Genomic DNA, 20,201 nt, shown 5'->3' with positions numbered 1-20,201 from the left:
GTTGTTCCCATTGTATATAAGTGACCTATTGTACAATTTTGAGAAGATATAAAATTATATTCAGAATTTGCTCATATTGATTAGCATTAACCCAGGTAAGTGGTTATATTATGTAGGCAAGTACGTCAGGCAGAACGCTATAATTGGGCTGCCACCAGAGGGGTAAATGAAGAAATGCTAATGGAAAATTTGCCTGAAGATCTCCAAAGAGAAATACGACGCCATCTCTTCAAATTTGTAAAGAATGTGAGCTTCAATTATGAATATCATAATAAAACTATATATATATATTTTTTTTGAAATTATTACATGTTTAATGATTGCATAATTTATATTTTTTAGTTTACATCCATGAAACTCTATATCCTGATTTAAACACCTTCCTTTGCTGAGGCAATTGCAATCTATTGAATTAACCCCAACTTTTTTTTTTTCCTTGAATTCATCCATGAGATTCATCTCAATCTCATGTATGATCAATCAAAATAAGTTGTTCAATGATCAAGCGGTGATCAAGTATCATTGAAACCAAGTTACGTATTGATCATCTCCTAACTGAAAGGAACTGCTTAGAGAATATAATTAATCATAATTTAAATGGGAGAAAAATACAAACATTACCGCCCTTCCCCAATTTCTCATATGGATTCTCCATCTGTCTTGTTTCTTTCTCTGAATCATATTCAACTGGCTAAACATGGTGGATCTCACAACCAATGTTTGATTGCTAAAAAAATAGAAGAGAAAAGGGTAAGAGAAAACTAAAACTTTATTGAACTAAAGAGAATGACAATGTCTCCCCATGTATCTACATATCGCAACCCTAAGAATGAGAATATATATATATATATATATATATATATATACCTACATAGCAAGGCCCTAAAATATTACAAAATTCTATAAAAAAACCTCAGAAACCCCACCTCAAAAGTTTATAAAGTGGAATAGGTTCTGAAATCAGAATTTCCTGCTGAAATTCGTTTGGCACTTACCAAATTGGTTTGAAGTCCTTTTGAAATCAAAATTCTGATATCAACTTCTCAAATTGGTTTGAAATCAGAATTCTGATTTTAGGCACTCCTGATGCACTCCCCTTGTAGCTCCAAATCGGTTTGCCTCCTTCAAATCAGTTTGAAATCGGAATTCCAATTGGAGCTACTGCCTCCTCTTCCTTGCTCCTCCAAATCGAAAATGAAATCGGTTTCAGTATTCTCAAATCAAAATTTTAATTTAAGCTGCTATCTTCTCCATTTTCCATCTTTTCTAAAATTGTTTTGGCTCTTCAAAACACTTTAAAATCAATTTGGACTCCGTATTTCGATGTCGTGCCCTTTTCATACTTAATCAGTTTCATTAGAACTCCAAATCTTTCCCTTGCTCTTGGTGTTGCTTCCATCAACCTTGGTCTCAACTTAATACCTTGGATTACACCTAATTTACACCATACATCCTCTTTTTGTTGCATTTGATGCTACATATACACATTAGTCCTCAAATGCGAACTCAGCACACATTCAAGCTAAGATGACCTGATTAACACTCAAAATGTATTTAAAATCCTTGTTTTAAGTAAAAGAAAACCCCAATTTTGAGTGTTAATCATCAAGGTTGAAATAAGGCTGCCTCTAAGGTGTGGTTTAAGGAATTTAGCCCAAATAAGTTGGCATGATGTACATAGGTGGTCTATTATCTAACAGTTTAATCTACATAAGTAGATTAATAGGTTCATTACAAAAATGCTATTAGATTCAAGAAAACCTAAAATTGATCCAAAACCATACATTTTGGAGTGCTCTCCCATTTCCTTTGATAGCCATATTTTGGATGGACTTTTAAATGCAAATGCTAAGTAACATGGTAGATTCAATTAAGCTCCATGGGTCATCAAGTGATGCATAAAAGTAATGGAACATTATTGATCTAAATGATGATTTTAGGTGATAATTATCTTGGTATAAATTTATCATCTTTGTTCATAAAATTTACAAATTTTTTAATTTGTAGGTCCACATTTTTTCCAAGATGGGTGATTCCAAGATGGGTGATACGATCTTAGATGCCATTTGTGAGAGACTAAGACAAAAAACATACATCAAAGGAAGCAAAATTTTATGTGATGGAGGTCTAATTGAGAAGATGGTTTTTATTGTGCGCGGGAAGATGTTGAGCAATGGAGTTGCAACTCCCTTAGGTGAAGGGGATGTTTGTGGCGAGGAACTTCTTGCTTGGTGTATTGAGAATTCTTCAGTGAACAAAGGTAACTCAATTTTAATTCAATTAACTTCTTAACACAAGATGAAATTTAGAACTTGCATAACACTATTTGTAATTTGTACATTGATGAATCAAGGCCTAGGAGAGGTGTTTTTGAATATGGATCCAACAGTCAGTGTTTAAAAGAAAATTTTGAAGATATTTATAGAATTCTAGGACACAAGTTGCAGAAACCTTTGGGCAATACCCATATTAAGTTATAGGGTGTTTTGGTTGATGAGCGAAATGTCATGCACTTGGTGTTTGCTAAGCAAATGTGTGGCACTTAGACAACTCAAGGCACTTGAAGTTACTAAGTCCACCTTCCCTTAACTTACCTTGCTATGTTAAGCAATGCCACACAACACAAAAACTAGATTGAGCAAAGTAAGCAGCACTTGAAGAGTTTGAAAGAGTGAGGCTTTATTACTCAAGAACATTTTACAATGCCTTGGATGTTCTTAAGTGCTTAGTGCCTAGCTAAATGGGGTCATCGCCTATTTATAGGTATCATTGGAACTCTTTGGAACCCTTGATAGTTCCTTAAAATTCTAAAAGCTTCTTGGTACAAGCTATGTATAAATCACTTACAAGAGCTTACAAGAACTCTCTAGAATACTCCACATAACTCGAAGGACTTCTATCCATTGATGGAGATGTGCAGATTTCTCTGGATCCTTTTGAGTTGGCTGTGACATAAAAGTCGAAATGGGTTTGGTGGCTATGAAAGTAGAATTTTTAGGTTAAAAAAATAGAACAAACTAAACCTTAACAGGAAATTTCTATTCATTTCTCTTCACTCACAACTTCTCAGGCCATCGGTTGCCTATGAATCGATACCAGACCCACTTTTCTATGATATTGGTCACCTCCCCGACTCTCCATAGCAAGTGAAAGGGTGACAAATTCTGCATTCCCTTTTTCTCTCCAATGCAATGTGCTTAGATGCCATTTTCAAGGTTCTTGGCAGTTGCCAAAATGGGAGTTATAGGTTCATGCTACCAGTTTTTTAAGCATTATTAGTACCCAAATTCCACTTATGCATCAAATGGCTTCACGGAGGCATGAGAAAATTCTATAATCAGGTTATCAAGTTGATTCTTATTTTTTAGAAGCATACTAGCCAGTATGCAGGCCAATAAGAGTTTGGTTCCTGTGCTGTTTTCTTAAACTCCATGGTCCACTCGGAATCTTCTCTGAAACAATACCATTGTTTATTTAAGGTGATGGAGATTAGGCATTCATCAACACTAGAAAGTTTTCTATGACAGAGGGAGAGTCTCCTATGGTCCTATCTTGGATTATACTGCATCTGCAGCAATTGAAAACCAGGTCAAGCTCTTGTCAGTAGGAGACTTGGGAGTATTCTCATTACTGGAGGGTTGTAGCTATGCATGAACTCGAGTGAATCCAAGAAGGTAGTATGTACACTCTTTCTTCCAGTGCACACATTAATGAGGACAAGAGTCATTTCAATATTCCTTGAGGTGTAAGGTCAGCTTATTAGCCAAGTCTATAGGGTAGAGCAGACAAAGTCCTACTTGAGAGAAGGTTGAAGAGTGAGTTTGGTTCATTCCTTTTATAGTAAGGCTGCTACTTTAGCTACCATCAACTCTGATATGACCCTTTGTGATGGGAGAACGGGTATTATCCTGACCCCTTACCTTTTGTGGAATCAGAAGGATTCAGACTGTAGGTTCAGCTTGCTTATTGGAGTGATAGGAAAGCAGCTCCTATTTCATATTCAGCTATTAAAATAAAGTTGAGCAGGTATAATTTCGTAGACCAGTGGGTTCTGCCAGCCAGCTTGTTGGACTCACCAAATTACTCAGCTCCCCCCCTATCCATACTACTCTGGGCTCACCAAAGTACTTAGCATCTTCACAACCCCAAAACTGCTTCCTGGTATTCACCCTCTTCCAAGGATCCTTTTGACATGGCCAGAAGGCTAATGAAGGTTCTCATATGAAGGAGATCAGTGATGAGGATGAATCTCTGAGATATACATCAAGAAAGGGAATTTGTATGAGTTGCAATTAGAGTCGGATTACTATTACTTGGAATTAAATTAGGATTAATATAATGTGGAATTAAATTAGAATTAATATTAATTGGAATTAAATTAGGATTAATATTTGTTGGAGTCAAATTAGGATTAACTAGTTAGGTTATAAGATAATAAGAATTAGAGTCATAATAGGTTATTAGAATCCTAGTAGACTTTGGATTTCTTAGAGAAACCTATAAATAAGGCTAATCGATGTAAATCAAAGAAATGAATTGATTGATATTAATAATATTATGTTTTTTTTTGTTGCAATTCTCAATAGTGAGACTCCATTGATTTTCTTCTAGGTGAGACTCCTAAAAGGTGTTAGTGAGACTCTAAGGTTTCCATCTTTTTTTTCATCATTTCTTCTTTCTCTCTATTTTTTCTCTATCATAAATTTTATTCCTTGTTCCTCTCCTTACACCCTAAAATAAAAACCCTAGCCCACCTACTTTTGAGTGTAGGCAACCATCCTAGGGTTGTCCTACATCAATCAACCACATGGATAATCAGTTGCCTCAACTCAGATGGAAAGTGAAGCAGTCTGAGATGAAGGTCAAGGGTAGAGAGTAGGCAATGGATCCCAGGGGTTGCAATCTCTAATGATTTCAATAATTAGTAAGATTCCTGTGCGAGCTAATCCTCCTGGACTGATTGAACTATGGTCATGTCAGCCTTACATATGGACTAGGATTCAAAAACTGCCCGCCAATGGTATCATGTGGCATGAGGCCCTATCAGCCAACCCCGTGTTGCATAATCTGTCAGCAATAGAACCAAAAGTTGGATACTGTGAAGCTCACACCTACACAACAGAGAGAGAGGATCCTCCTACCTTAAACGGACTACGGCAGGCTCTATATTTTGGAATGCACATGCATAACAACCACTGCAGCGAGTCTCCTACTCAAGCTGCCCAGTTAAAACAAGAACCCAAAACAACTCAATACCTAAGGGTCAGAGGCCAAACCTGTGCTAGTGATGCATTTAGTTTGTCCAAAAACTCCAGTGATGAATTGAGTTCATTCAAAACTCCCTGTGCCCTGCTCTCACACAAATGAGCATTTGAGGATCAGTGTGCTGTGCATTCAGAATCCTCCCCAGGCAAGCACCAAAATGGTGACCCTCCATTTTTGTAGACACGTGAGATATCTCTAGGCATCCATTCAAGTGGGTGTCCATGATCAGGTGCCATTATCCCTCTGGCACCAACTTGGTATAAAGGGAATTTTACAATGTCACATCCTACCATTTGGCCTGCTTGGGCTTTATCAGTTATTCCATGGTGCCAGTCTAAAATTGACTGTCAGCAGTTACTAAACACTCATTGCTTGCCAAGACTAATAGAGCATGTTAGACAACCAAAATATGTTACTCTCTTGCATACATTTAATTCATTCTAGAAATAAAATGTAAATAAAAATTGATATTGAAATAAGAAAAAATTACATAGGTGAATGCTGAAAACACAATACACACATACTAGCTGGATTCATGTAATCCTGGTAAGTTACTGCATCATATTAAATGGAATGTAAAGTGTTAGTTACTGATCTTATATTAATTGGAAACCAAAAATAAGGCACCTATTTGGGTTAGTTACTGAACATCAACCAAATCCTGAATGAAACACATCACTGATGGCCAAAGCATCCTCCTACACCATCACACCACTTAGGTTCACTGCAATTCAGGGTTCCTAATAAATTAATTAGTTTGATATAGATAGAGGCAAATTTATCTCCTTTTTTCTTCCTGTATGTATTTCTATGGTGTTAGGGTCCTTTTGTAGTTCATTTGAGATTTTCTGACCATGAATTTGGAGGCTAGCATAAACAGAGCATTATAATTTTTTCAGATTGATCTCCTATGCAGATGGTAAAAAAATCAGGTTTCCAGGACAGCGATTGCTGAGCAACAGGGATGTAGAGTGTTTAACAAATGTAGAAGCATTTATTCTCCGAGCTGCAGATATTGAAGAAGTCACGGGTATTTTCTCAAGATTTTTGCGGAATCCAAAGGTTCAAGGAGCCATAAGGTTTTTCCTATGACAACTCAAATTTCTCAATTCTTTAAGATGGCTACTTTGAATGGATATACCAATTAGACTGTTAGTTGTTGACTAAAAATGCATGTTTAAGGTTTTATTTTAGTTTTTTTATTCTTTTCATTAGTTAACTCCTTAATGAAAGCTCCAAAGAGGTTTATGTGATTTGATTATTAATATTTATATTGCGCAATTAGAGCATAGTAAGAAAAGAATTAAAGGGTGAAAATTTTTAAAGAAATTTTCACGTTTTTTTCTTAATACTAGACAATTCTTTTAAAACTGTTTTCATTCTAGTGAATTTTATTCTGGGCTTGGGGTAAGCCTTCAAAAATGTTTGATTTTGTTATGTGAAAGCAAATCTAAAACTAATCTGCATCATCCTCTTATTATTTGAGGGCAATACATTTAAATAGACTTAGGTTAGGGTTATCAACCAAGCCCTGAAATTACTCCTAGGATTATGGCAGAATTGTTACAGATAACAATCTGCCCTTATTTGAATTTTAAAAAACATAAAAATCCTAATCCTACATAATCTAAAATAACAAAAAAACTGAAGTGAATTCAAATAACTTGCCTAATTCAAATTCTCTAACAAATCTGCTAACACTCCCCCTCAAGCTTGGTTGTAGATGTCAATGAATCCAAGCTTGCTTGTTAGAAAGTTGAATGCTGGTCTAGGAAGTCCTTTTGTAAATATGTCAGCAACCTGTTGGTCTGTAGGAATGTACTTTATAATGATTACCTCGTTCTCAAGTTTTTCGGTGATGAAATGTCTATCAACCTCCGCATGTTTAATCCTATCATGATGAATCGGGTTGCGTGCTATGCTAATTGTGGCCTTGTTGTCGCAATAGAGTTGCATAGGGAACTCACAGCTGATCTTCAATTCTTCTAGTAATCGCTTTATCCAAATAGCTTCACAAATACCATGAGCCATAACTCTATATTCTGCTTCAGTACTGCTCCTTGCAACTACAAAATGTTTTTTACAGTGCCAAGTCACTAAATTTCCCCAAGGTCGTGTGCAATACCCAGATATTGACTTCCTATCTATGATGGATCCTGCCCAATCTGCGTCTGTAAACACTTCCACCCTTCTGTCTTCATTTTTACCAAAAAACAGTCCTTTCCCCGAGTTTTTCTTGAGATACCTTAATATTCGATAGACCACATCAAAGTGTTTTTGGCATGGTGAGAGCATATATTGACTAACTACACTTACTACAAAGGCTATGTCATGCCGAGTATGTGAGAGATAAATTAATTTTCCCACGAGCCTTTGATATCTTCCTTTATCAACTGGATCTCCATCAAACAATTTTCCCTTGTCTCCTTGTTCAATTAGGGTCTCAATTGGTTTGCAACCGAGCATACCTGTTTCATCTAACAAGTCCATTGTGATATGGAGATACCCTTCTTACTTCTTACAACTTCCATTTCCAGAAAGTATTTCATAGTTCCAAGATCTTTAATCTTGAACTCCATTGCCATTAATTTTTTATCTCTATTTAATTGAAGTCATCTCCTGTGAGCATCGTGTCATCAACATATACTATCAGGACTGCAACTGATGGGGGAAAGCCTTTTAAAGTTTATTCAAGGAAGAAAGGGAAGACCTAAGTAAACTTTAAGTAGGATTAATATAATTAGAATTTGAGTCATGATAGGTTATTAGAGTCCTAGTAGAATAGGTTATTAGAGTCCTAATAGAATTTGGATTTCTTAGAGAAGCCTATAAATAGGCTAATCAATGTAAATCAAAGGAATGAATTTTGATGAATAATATTATACTTTCTTTCATTGCAAGGTTGCAACCCTCAATGGTGAGACTCCATTGATTTTCTTCTAGGTGAGACTCCTAGAAGGCCTTAGTGAGACTCTAAGGTTTTCCATCTTTTCTTCATTGTTTCTTCTTTCTCTCTATTTCTTATCTTATAATTTTCTCAACTACAAAGTTTATTCCTTGTTCCTCTCCTTACACCCTAAAAATAAAACCCTAGCCCACCTACCCTTGAGTGTAGGCAACCATCCTAGGGTTGTCCTACATCAATTTTGGTATCAGAACCAAAATTCTTGGCTTGAAGGCATATGCAATTAAGGAGCGGAGCAACTTATGCAAGCATGAGTTCCAAAAAAAACTTCTAGCAATCAAGATGCCGATACAATACGCTTGGAGGAAATTTCAGCCACACAACAATCCCATCAAGATGCTATAATACAACTAAATAGCAAACTTGATGAGATCATGAAGTTATTAGAAAAGAGCCAAGAAAAACGACCAATTGAAGAGGAGATCGCAAGTCATTAATTTAGACAATCGCCAAATCGATCACGCGAAGAGCAAGGCAATTTTATGATGGGGAATCAAAGAAGGGCCAAACTTTTTGAGCTAGATGATGATGTGACAAAAAAGGTATGTCTTGAAGTTGCTGAATTTTATGGAAAACTAAATCCAACAGCTTTTCTTGATTGGATTATGTCAATGGAAGATTACTTTGATTGGTATGCAATGCCCGAAAATAGAAAAGTTCGTTTTGTGAAGGCAAAGTTGAAAGGAGCAGCACGTCTATGGTGGCATAATATTGAGAATCAAGCTCATAGAACTGGCCAACCGCCTATTGACAAATGGGACGAGATGAAGTTGAAGATGAAGGAGCACTTTCTCCCAACTGATTATGAACAACTTATGTATACAAAATTGTTTTCCCTTAAACAAGGTACTAAGTCCGTTGAAGAATATACAGAAGAATTCCATGAATTGAGCATTCGAAATCAAGTGCGGGAAAGTGATGCTCAACTTGCAGCCTGCTACAAAGCTGGACTTCGAATGGAGATTCAACTTGAGATGATAGCTGCACACACTTATACCGTAGATGACGTTTATCAACTAGCCCTCAAAATAGAAGAAGGCCTCAAATTCCGGGTTTCCAGGCGTCCAAGTTCACAAATTGGGAGCACTTTCTCCAACAGGATAGCAAGCAAACCTTTAAGCACGTCAAACTTCAGAACTCCTAATCATGTGAATAGTGGGGGCAACACTCAACAAACTTCGAATGTGGCTTATAAGAATGGTAATAAGGGTAAAAATTCAATGAGTAATGGAGATAGAAAAGTAGACGTGACTCCTTTATGCTTTAAGTGTGGTGGGCATGGTCATTATGCTGTTGTATGCCCAACCAAAAGTTTACACTTTTGTGTTGAAGAACCAGAATCTGAATTGGAAAGTTACCCAAAGGAAGAAGAGACCTACAATGAAGATGAAGTTAGTGAAGAATGTGACTACTATGATGGTATGACGAAAGGATATAGTCTTGTAGTACGACCTTTATTAACCGTTCCAAAAGTAAAAGGAGAAGAAGATTGGCGACGTACAAGCATTTTCCAAACACGTATTTCTTGCCAAGGGAGATTATGCACCATGATCATTGATGGAGGTAGCAGTTTGAACATAGCTTCACAAGAACTTGTTGAGAAGCTAAACCTTAAAACAGAGAGACATCCAAATCCATTCAGAGTAGCATGGGTTAATGACACCTCTATCCCGGTAAGTTTTCGTTGTTTAGTAACATTCCTTTTTGGTAAGGACTTTGAAGAGTCTGTATGGTGTGAGGTCTTACCCATTAAAGTAAGTCATATTTTACTTGGAAGACCTTGGCTCTTTGATAGAAAAGTTCAACATGACGGCTATGAAAATACATATGCTCTCATACACAACGGACGTAAGAAGATCCTTCGTCCAATGAAAGAAGTCCCTCCAATTAAGAAGTCGGATGAGAATGCACAACCAAAAAAGGTACTTACTATGTGTCAATTTGAAAATGAGAGCAAGGAAACTAAAGTTATTTTTGCTTTAATGGCTCGGAAAGTGGAAGAATTTAAAGAACAAGATAAGGAATATCCAGCAAACGCACGTAAAATCCTTGATGACTTTTCTGACTTATGGCCTGCAGAGTTACCTAATGAACTCCCTCCTATGCGTGACATACAACATGCCATTGATTTGATTCCCGGTGCATCATTACCAAATTTACCAGCCTACAGAATGAATCCAACAGAGCATGCTGAATTGAATAGGCAAGTTGATGAATTACTTACTAAAGGCTTTATTCGTGAAAGCCTAAGTCCTTGTGGAGTTCCTGCCCTACTAACACCAAAGAAGGATGGATCATGGCGGATGTGTGTGGATAGTCGTGCAATCAACAAAATCACAATCAAGTATCGATTTCCAATTCCAAGACTTGATGACATGCTAGATATGATGGTTGGATCAGTAATCTTCTCAAAGATTGATCTAAGAAGTGGATATCATCAAATACGTATTAGACCAGGGGATGAATGGAAGACATCTTTCAAAACTAAGGATGGATTGTATGAGTGGTTAGTCATGCCGTTTGGACTAACCAATGCTCCAAGTACCTTCATGCGGATTATGACGCAGGTATTAAAACCTTTTATTGGACGGTTTGTTGTTGTCTATTTTGATGATATTCTTATCTATAGTCGATCTTGTGAAGATCATGAGGAACACTTGAAGCAAGTAATGCGCACTCTTAGGGCTGAAAAGTTTTACATTAATTTGAAAAAATGTACTTTCATGAGCCCTAGTGTTGTATTTCTTGGCTTTGTTGTGTCCTCTAAGGGTGTTGAAACAGATCCGGAGAAGATCAAAGCTATTGTTGATTGGCCAGTACCAACAAATATCCATGAGGTGCAATTACTGAATGCATGAAACCTGGTTTATTTATTTGGACCAAGGCGGCCAACAAGGCATTTGAAGAAATCAAATCCAAGATGGTGAACCCTCCTATCCTACGCCTACCAGACTTTGAGAAAGTATTTAAGGTGGCCTGTGATGCTTCCCATGTGGGAATTGGAGTAGTCCTTAGCCAAGAGGGACATCATGTGGCTTTCTTTAGTGAGAAGCTCAATGGGGCAAAGAAAAAATACTCCACATATGATCTTGAATTCTATGCAGTGGTGCAAGCAATTAGGCATTGGCAACATTATCTTAGTTATAAGGAATTTGTTTTGTATTCAGATCATGAAGCCTTGCGATATCTTAATTCTCAAAAGAAGCTTAACTCTCGGCATGCAAAATGGAGTAGTTTTCTTCAACTGTTTACCTTTAATTTAAAGCATTGTGCAGGAATTGAAAATAAAGTAGCTGATGCCCTTAGTAGGAAGGCCCTTCTCTTAGTAAACATGTCAACCACTACAATTGGATTTGAAGAATTAAAGCATTGCTATGACAATGATGCTGATTTTGGAGATGTTTATTCCTCTCTTTTGAGTGGTTCAAAAGCAACATGTATTGATTTCCAGATTTTAGAAGGGTAATTGTTTTATAAAAATCGTTTATGCTTACCAAGGACTTCTCTACGTGATCATGTCATATGGGAACTTCATGGAGGCGGAATGGGCGGACATTTTGGACGAGATAAGACCATTGCTTTGGTGGAAGATCGCTTCTTTTGGCCTAGTTTAAAGAAGGATGTTTGGAAGGTTATCAAACAATGTCGAGCATGTCAAGTAGGAAAAGGTTCAAAGCAAAATACGGGGTTATATACGCCATTACCAGTTCCTTCCAAACCTTGGGAAGACTTGAGCATGGATTTTGTACTTGGATTACCAAGGACACAACGGGGCTTTGATTCTATATTTGTTGTGGTTGATAGATTTTCCAAAATGGCACATTTTATCCCATGTAAGAAGGCTTCGGATGCTTCTTATGTTGCTGCCTTATTCTTTAAAGAAGTAGTTCGATTGCATGGATTACCACAATCCATTGTTTCTGATCGCGATGTCAAGTTTATGAGCTATTTTTGGAAAACCTTGTGGGCCAAGCTAGGTACTCAATTAAAATTTTCAAGTTCTTTCCATCCTCAAACTGATGGACAAACAGAAGTTGTCAATCGCAGTCTTGGTAATCTGTTGAGATGCATTGTGAGAGATCAGTTGAGAAAGTGGGATAATGTCTTACCACAAGCCGAATTTGCTTTCAATAGCTCCACTAATCGTACTACTGGGTACTCACCTTTTGAAGTGGCATATGGGCTAAAACCTAAGCAACCTGTTGATCTTATACCATTACCTACTTCTGTCCGCACCAGCCAAGATGGTGATGCATTTGCACGTCATATACGAGATATACATGAAAAGGTACGAGAAAAAATCAAAATCAGCAATGAGAACTATAAAGAGGCAGCAGATGCACATCGAAGATATATTCAGTTTCAAGAAGGTGATCTAGTGATGGTTCGTTTACGACCAGAAAGATTTCATCCGAGCACATATCAAAAGCTTCAAGCTAAGAAAGCGGGTCCATTTCGGGTACTAAAGCGGTTGGGTGAGAATGCTTATTTGTTAGAGCTCCCTTCAAACTTGCATTTTAGTCCAATATTTAATGTGGAAGATTTACATATCTACCATGGCCATCACAACGATGTAAGTGAAGAGTTGGATCTTCAATTACCACCTACTCTTAGCCCACGTCCTGAGATCGAGTATGTTCTTGATGATCAACTTGTGTCTACTCGACAAGGTGGATACCAAAAATTTTTGGTGAAATGGCGAGGCAAACCACATTCTGAGAATACATGGATTACGACAACGGATTTTCAGAAGATTAACCCCGATCTCTATGAATTGTATCAAGCATCTAACTTTTCGGAGCCGAGTTCTTTCAAGCCGGGGAGAATTGATGGGGGAAAGCCTTTTAAAGTTTATTCAAGGAAGAAAGGGAAGACCTAAGTAAACTTTAAGTAGGATTAATATAATTAGAATTTGAGTCATGATAGGTTATTAGAGTCCTAGTAGAATAGGTTATTAGAGTCCTAGTAGACTTTGGATTTCTTAGAGAAGCCTATAAATAGGCTAATCAATGTAAATCAAAGGAATGAATTTTGATGAATAATATTATACTTTCTTTCATTGCAAGGTTGCAACCCTCAATGGTGAGACTCCATTGATTTTCTTCTAGGTGAGACTCCTAGAAGGCCTTAGTGAGACTCTAAGGTTTTCCATCTTTTCTTCATTGTTTCTTCTTTCTCTCTATTTCTTATCTTATAATTTTCTCTACTACAAAGTTTATTCCTTGTTCCTCTCCTTACACCCTAAAAATAAAACCCTAGCCCACCTACCCTTGAGTGTAGGCAACCATCCTAGGGTTGTCCTACATCAGCAACCCTTTTGTTGGATGAGTGTTTGACAAACAAAGTATGATCAGTTTGCCCTTGTGAATATCCGTGACTCTTGATCACTTTTGAGAATCTTTCAAACCATGCACGCGGAGATTGCTTAAGACCATATAGAGACTTCTCCAGTTTGCATACCATTTTGCCCTTTTTATTTTCTTCAAAGTCAGGTGGTAAGCTCATATACACTTCTTCCTCCAATTCTCCATTAAAGAATGCATTCTTCACATTGAGTTGATACAATGGCCAGTCCAAATTTGCTACTAGTGCTAATAGGACACGAATTGTGTTGAGCTTTGCAACAGGAGCAAATGTCTTGGTATAGTCAATACCATATGTTTATGTGAAACCTTTTGCAACCAATTGTGCTTTGTATCTCTCAATTGAGCCATTTGGTCTCACCTTAATAGTGAACACCGGTTTGCATTCGATCACACCCTTGCCTTGTGGTAATTCCACCAAACTCCATGTATCATTCTTCTCAAGGGCTTGCATCTCCTCAAGAACAGCATTTTTCCATTCAGGAACAGCTAAAGCATCTTCTATTGTCCCAGGAACATCAATTCTAGAAAGATTTGTAGTAAAGGCATGAAACAAAGGAGATAGATTATCATATGACACAAATTTAGAAATAGGATGTTGTGTACATGACCTAACACCTTTCCTAAGTGCAATAGGTTCATCTAGTCTATTAGAAATAGTTTCAGGATTACTTGAGGATGAAGAACCAGTTCCTAACATAGGTTCAGATTCCGGATAGTGCACAGTGCTCATGAGTGGCTTATTTCCTTGAGAACTCTTTTTCCAGGAGTAAACCTTTGCTTTTGCTGATTTGGTACGGTTGGATCTGCCCTTGTTGCTGGGACTAGTACTGTAGGTGAATGCTGTGACAAGGTTTCAGCTGGGACAGGTACTGTAGGTGAATGCTGTGACAAGGTTTCAACTGGTGGTGAGGTTTCGGATGAGGTGAGCTCGGGTATGAAGGATGGAGTAGCCACAATCTCGGGTAATGGTACTGCAGGTTGCAATGGGATCTCAGATATGGGTAAAGCAATGGTATCCCAGTCCCACATAGGAGCTTCTCTGTCTCGATTCTCCCCTTGAAGTGAAGTATATGAATAATACGAGATTTCTTCAAAAAATGTGACATCTCAGGTGACAAACATTTTCTTTGTTTGGGGACAGTAACAGTGTTACCCTTTTTGGGTTGGAGAATAACCAAGAAAGATTGTTTTGATAACTCGAGGATCAAGTTTGGTTCATTGTTGAGAGTGAATGTGGACAAATGCAGTGTAGCCGAATGTCTTGAGTGGAAGGGTATTTGTAAGCATATTGAGATGTGGGAACTTGTGTGAAAGCATGCATAGTGGGGATTTAAAGGTCAAGGTGCGGCTGGGTATGAGAAATACAACGGTTAAAATGGCATCCCCCAACAAATATTTGGGAACATTCATTGTAAACTTAAGAGCACGAGCCACATCTAATAAATGTCTATTCTTTCTTTCGAGACACCATCCTGTTGTGGGATGTCAACACATGAGCTTTGGTGAACAATTCCTTTATGCAATTAAATAATCTCCCAAGATAGATTGAAAATATTCTCTCCCGTTGTCAGTTTGTAAGACATAAATATTTTTCTGAAATTGGGTTTGGATCATATTGTAGAAATTTGGAACACTTGACAAGTCTTTGATTTATCTCGAAGGAGATATACCTAAGTGAGTCTTGTATGATCATCAATAAATGTCACAAACCACCGTTTTCCATGCATTGTGGTAACTTTGGATGGACCCTAGATATCGTTGTGAATTAAGGTGAAAGGCATTGAGGGTGTATAGGGTTTTGGAGAAAATGGTACCCGAGTATGTTTTGCAAATTGGCATATATCACAAGTGAAAGAAACAGAATCTTCATGTTTAAACAACGAAGGCAACAAACGTTTTAAGTACTAAAAATTAGGGTGGGCAAGTCAAAAATGATGCCATAACATTATTTCCCTAGCATTAGAAACAGAAACTGATGCAACCCTTGACGCAAAAGCTTGTCGACCCTCATACTCCGTGTTCTCAAGATAATAAAGCCCTTCATGAATTCTAGCACTCGTCCTCCCCAATGATAGAAATTGACACATTGAAGAATGAAAGTTAGTAACACAATTATTATCACGAGTGATTTTACTAATGGACAACAAATTGCATTTTAAGGCAAGAACATGAAGGACTGAATGAAGAATTAAATCCTTAGGGACTCCTATTGAACCTATTCCAGCAATGGAAGATAAAGATCCATTTGCAATTTTTATTTTAGTAGAACTAGGACATGAAGTATAAGAGAGGAAAAAATTAGAACCACCTGTCATATGGTCGGAGGCACCAGAATCAATGATCCAAGGTTCCTTAGAGTGAACCAAAGATGTTAGGGCTGAGTGGTTACCAAATTGTGCTATAGAACATGACCCTAGATCAGGATTTGACAAAGATGGGGCTGGTGATGGATTGAGAAGATGATAGAATTGCTCAAGTTGTTCCTTGCGCAGCGGAATTGATGAATTTGTAGACTGATGTTGTGTTGAAGGATCTATTCCTTGCTTGTCTTGGTTTGATTGAGCTTGAAAACCTCGGCCTTCAGTTTGTCTTTGGGGAACCCAATTTGCAGGTTTTCCATGAATCTTCCAGCATATATCCTTGGTGTGTCCATGGTGACTACAGTGATCACACCACATTCATTCTCCTCAACGTGATGTCCTTGAATCATTGTTGTTCTTTCCTGGTTGCGAGTTGTTTCTAGTCATCAAGGCCAAGCCTTCTGTTGGTGGTGCACTCGGCAGTCCTTCAGACAGCATAACTTTCTGACGGTTTTCTTCTCTACGTACTTCAGCAAAGGCTTCATCAATTGTTGGGAATGGAACTTGACTCAAAACACGTCCTCGGACTTCATCAAGATCTCAGTTTAATCCAACAAGAAAATCATACACCCGTTCTTTCTCAAGATTCTGCCTCTGCTTCACAGTGCAGGTTGCACACATTGAGTTTTTGTCAAGAAGCAAATCCAATTCTTGCCACTTATCCTCCAAGTCAGTGAAATACTGAGTAACCGATTAGGTGCCTTGCTTCATCTCCTTTAATTTTGACCAAATTTCAAACACCTGTGACACGTTGCTAAGATCAAAGTACATTCGTTGGGCAGTATCCCATACATCCTTGGCTGTCTTGAGAAAGAGATATCGGCAGCTAATCCTGGGTTCCATCAAGTTAATTAACCAGGTATGCACTATAGAATTTTCGACAAACCAAATCTTGTATGCTGGATCAGTTGCTGCTGGAGCTTTGGCTTCACCAGTGAATACTCAAATTTGCATCCACCACATATAACAATCTTCATGGATTGGGACCATTGAAGGTAATTTTTACCATTCAGCCTATGCGCCGTAATCTGGAGTGAGTTGTTGTCCCCGCTGGGAAATGTCGTGATGGATTGATTGGCATGGGATTGATCAAATGTTGTAGATATGGAGTCATCTCGACGTGAGGACCCTGTCATGGCTGTTTTTGCCATAGGTATTTTCCAGAGTTCAAGGCTCTGATACCATGAAAGCAGATCTAAAACTAATCTACATCATCCTCTTATTATTTGAGGGCAATACATTTAAATAGACTTAGGTTAGGGTTATCAACCAAGCCTTGAAATTACTCCTAGGATTATGGCAGAATTGTTACAGATAACAATCTGCCCTTATTTGAATTTTAAAAAACATAAAAATCCTAATCCTACATAATCTGAAATAACAAAAAAACTGAAGTGAATTCAAATCCTCTAACAAATCTAATCTAATCCGCTAACATTATGCATTAGGCACATGGTTCGTAGCAGCCCTCTGAGTGAAAGATTTACTCCTTTGTTTGGTTTGTGCTGAGCCATGAAGTAGTCTCCTTGAGACTGACCTCCAAGGTGTATGGCTCATGCAGCTTTGAAACAACCTGCTCTGATTCATTAACATCCATGATACATTAACTAGGTTGTTCTATAAACATGTCCTTAAAACTACCACAGAGTCATCCAACAGGGAAAACTGAATGCAATCATACTAAAAAATTCTTTCAGCATAATATTGACCGATGGACTTCCTACAGGGAAGAGAAGCTGGAGGAGAATAAAGCTCCATTTTCTTTATGGTTTTCATAAAACAGTGAAGCTTAAATTACTCGACCTTTCTGTGTTTAACATCTAGAAAACTGAAATAATAAAAAGTCTGTCCTAACCCATTGATGGATAGGCGAAGGTGACAGATCTGCATACTATTCCATCTCCACCATGCCAGATATCTGAAAATGATTGGATTTCAATGGCTTTCTTCAAAGTTCCTTGGTATTGTGACCTTATCCTTTTTTCTAGTTTCATCGTCACATAGATGGTTTTGTGCTTATTGTGGTACCTTTGCCTCCATTTGTACTAGCTATGCTAATAGGGGTTTCATTTAGCATCTCGAAAATTAAAATACTAAAATCTACAGGGTTATTATACTTTGTCTCAACTTGATGGGTGAGCAAAGTTGAAGTCCTGCATGCTGTTCTTCCTCAAGCCCTCCTGAAATATAAAAAGATTGGATCCTCATTATTATTATCATTTTCTCATATAGATAGCTGTATCGGTTTTACCTACTGAAAAGCTTATCCTTTATCTTGCCTACATAGTTTCAACCTGAAGTTAAAATATAGCTCTTTCAGATTTCCCTTGGAAATTGAGTTGCTATGTTGCATTTTATATATAATTAATTATGTACAAACCCATCTTTTTTTGGGCAATGACAGCCTGCTTCACAAGTGATAGCAAAACCTTACATGGTGAAAGCCTTCAGTCATGATGGCTCCAATGTTTCCCATTCTATAAAACATGTTGCAATGGGTAGAGGACTTGAGAGCCGAGAGAGGCCTCTAGTTAATTAGAGTTCTGATACCATGTTGAGTTACCAGCTTTCCTAACAGCTTAAGTTGTTAGGATTTGAGCCTATAATATATATCATGCTCTAAAATGTACTTTCAATTAATTATTATCTTATTGTTCCCTCTCTTTGTATAGTATGCATGCTACAATCCTTTCAATTCATACATCCTGGATCCCCATATCTTATTTTCAACAATAGGCAGTAGTTTCGGGTCTTTAATCAGATAGAGAAAACGTTGCTCTTTTCTATAATTCACATACCCCATGTTGTGATGTCGATTTTGCTAATGGCAGGTATCAATCCCCTTACTGGAGAACTTTTGCAGCAACCCGGATTCAAGTAGCATGGAGATACAGGAAGAAGTGTCTGAGCCGTGCAGACACATCCAATACTCAGTTCAACCACTTGTAGTAAGCTTTATTCTTTGCATGTATACTATACTACACATGATGTTGTATCTTGTATGTAATTGTAGTAGGAGACTAGGAGTTAGTTATTAAATTCTATGAACACTTCTATGAGAGACTCCATACGCATTATGACAAAATGACAACATAAACTGAGTAGGGTATAAATTCATTCTAGATTTGTATACACTGCTGGATCTACCTGTTCTTGATTTCTTTAGACTGAGGGTTTAATTTTAATCCTCTTTTATAAGGTTTCAAGTCTGGTGCTAGAATTCCTTTTGAAGGATGGAATTGGAATTAGAGAGGCCTTTAGGGAGTGATTCTAAATACTTAAAATGGGTACTGATGGTTGGAATATTGATATTTGCTTGATGGAATGCTTGAAATTCGTTGTTCAATTCTCTGAAGCAAGATTGTGTTGCAGGGTATGAAGTCTCATCATTTTGATTTGAATAGATTGAGTTTCATGCATTAAGGAGAATTTTTGTCAAGATCTCTTTTTGCCATTGCTAATTTTTTTTTTTTTTAAGCACTATCTTATAAATAGTAGCGCTATGTTTGGTTTTTGGAAGATATAAGGGAAAATAGGAGGAAAAGAAAATAAAAAGGAAAGGTAAAATAAATGAAAAAGGGAAAACAAATAAAAAATAGATTTATAGTCAATAAATTATTTATATATGCTACTTCAAATACATTTAACTTATTTTAACTATTTTATATAAAAATTAAATAATTTAAAAATACATCATTTTCTCATTAATTTTAATTATATTTTATTTTTTTGATATGTTCCACAATACAATCAAATATAAGAAAATCATTTTCATCAACATTTTTTTTCTTTCTATAGTACTTTTTAAAAACCAAACATAACCTAGTTGTTTGATAAAGTTTTAAAATCTAGACAATTACTTAATGTGATTCTTGAACTAAGAATCGATAGATCGTTTAGTAATGACCTATTTTCAACCATGTAGATATTGTCCACTTTATAATTAAAGGGGTTCTCAGGGCTTTAAACACATCTACAAGGTTAAAAAGAACTCATACATATATAGCGTTGGAAACTTATACTCTATGACAACCCAAACCTAGAGGCTAGGACATCACGGTCATTTTACATGTGAAGCCCAAAGGCTTGACATAAGAGTAACCTAACAAGTTAAAATAATTAGCAACATGTTAATCTAAAAACCTATCTAAAGTAGTAATTAAGCTAACCAAAAAATCTTAATTAGAAATTCATTTTTTCATACAAAAATCCTTAAAATTATTACAATTCTCTCAAAGTAATAGT

At 37.0% G+C, this 20,201-nt stretch overlaps 1 protein-coding gene across 4 annotated transcripts in view; it reads left to right on the top strand.

The window, feature by feature from the left end:
- Positions 1-19,162, top strand: part of LOC100246030 (probable cyclic nucleotide-gated ion channel 20, chloroplastic) — a 119,400-nt gene extending 100,238 nt beyond the window's left edge. For 3 of the 4 annotated variants that reach the window (XM_019226506.2, XM_010665635.3, XM_010665636.3), the window contains 4 exons: positions 117-246; positions 2,008-2,260; positions 6,182-6,344; positions 18,788-19,162. In XM_019226506.2, coding sequence (XP_019082051.1) covers positions 117-246; positions 2,008-2,260; positions 6,182-6,344; positions 18,788-18,905 — 664 coding nt within the window. In that variant the 3' untranslated portion in view covers positions 18,906-19,162. Of the gene's footprint in view, positions 1-116; positions 247-2,007; positions 2,261-6,164; positions 6,345-18,787 lie in introns of those variants that run through there. The other variant, XM_010665638.3, reaches the window with a different exon arrangement.
- The last annotated feature ends 1,039 nt before the right edge of the window (positions 19,163-20,201 follow it).

Source organism: Vitis vinifera, chromosome 17 (assembly GCF_030704535.1).
Source record: "Vitis vinifera cultivar Pinot Noir 40024 chromosome 17, ASM3070453v1".
Classification (NCBI taxonomy): Eukaryota; Viridiplantae; Streptophyta; class Magnoliopsida; order Vitales; family Vitaceae; genus Vitis; species Vitis vinifera.
Note: the sequence above shows the minus strand (reverse complement) of the source record. Positions and strands in the feature narration are given on the sequence as shown.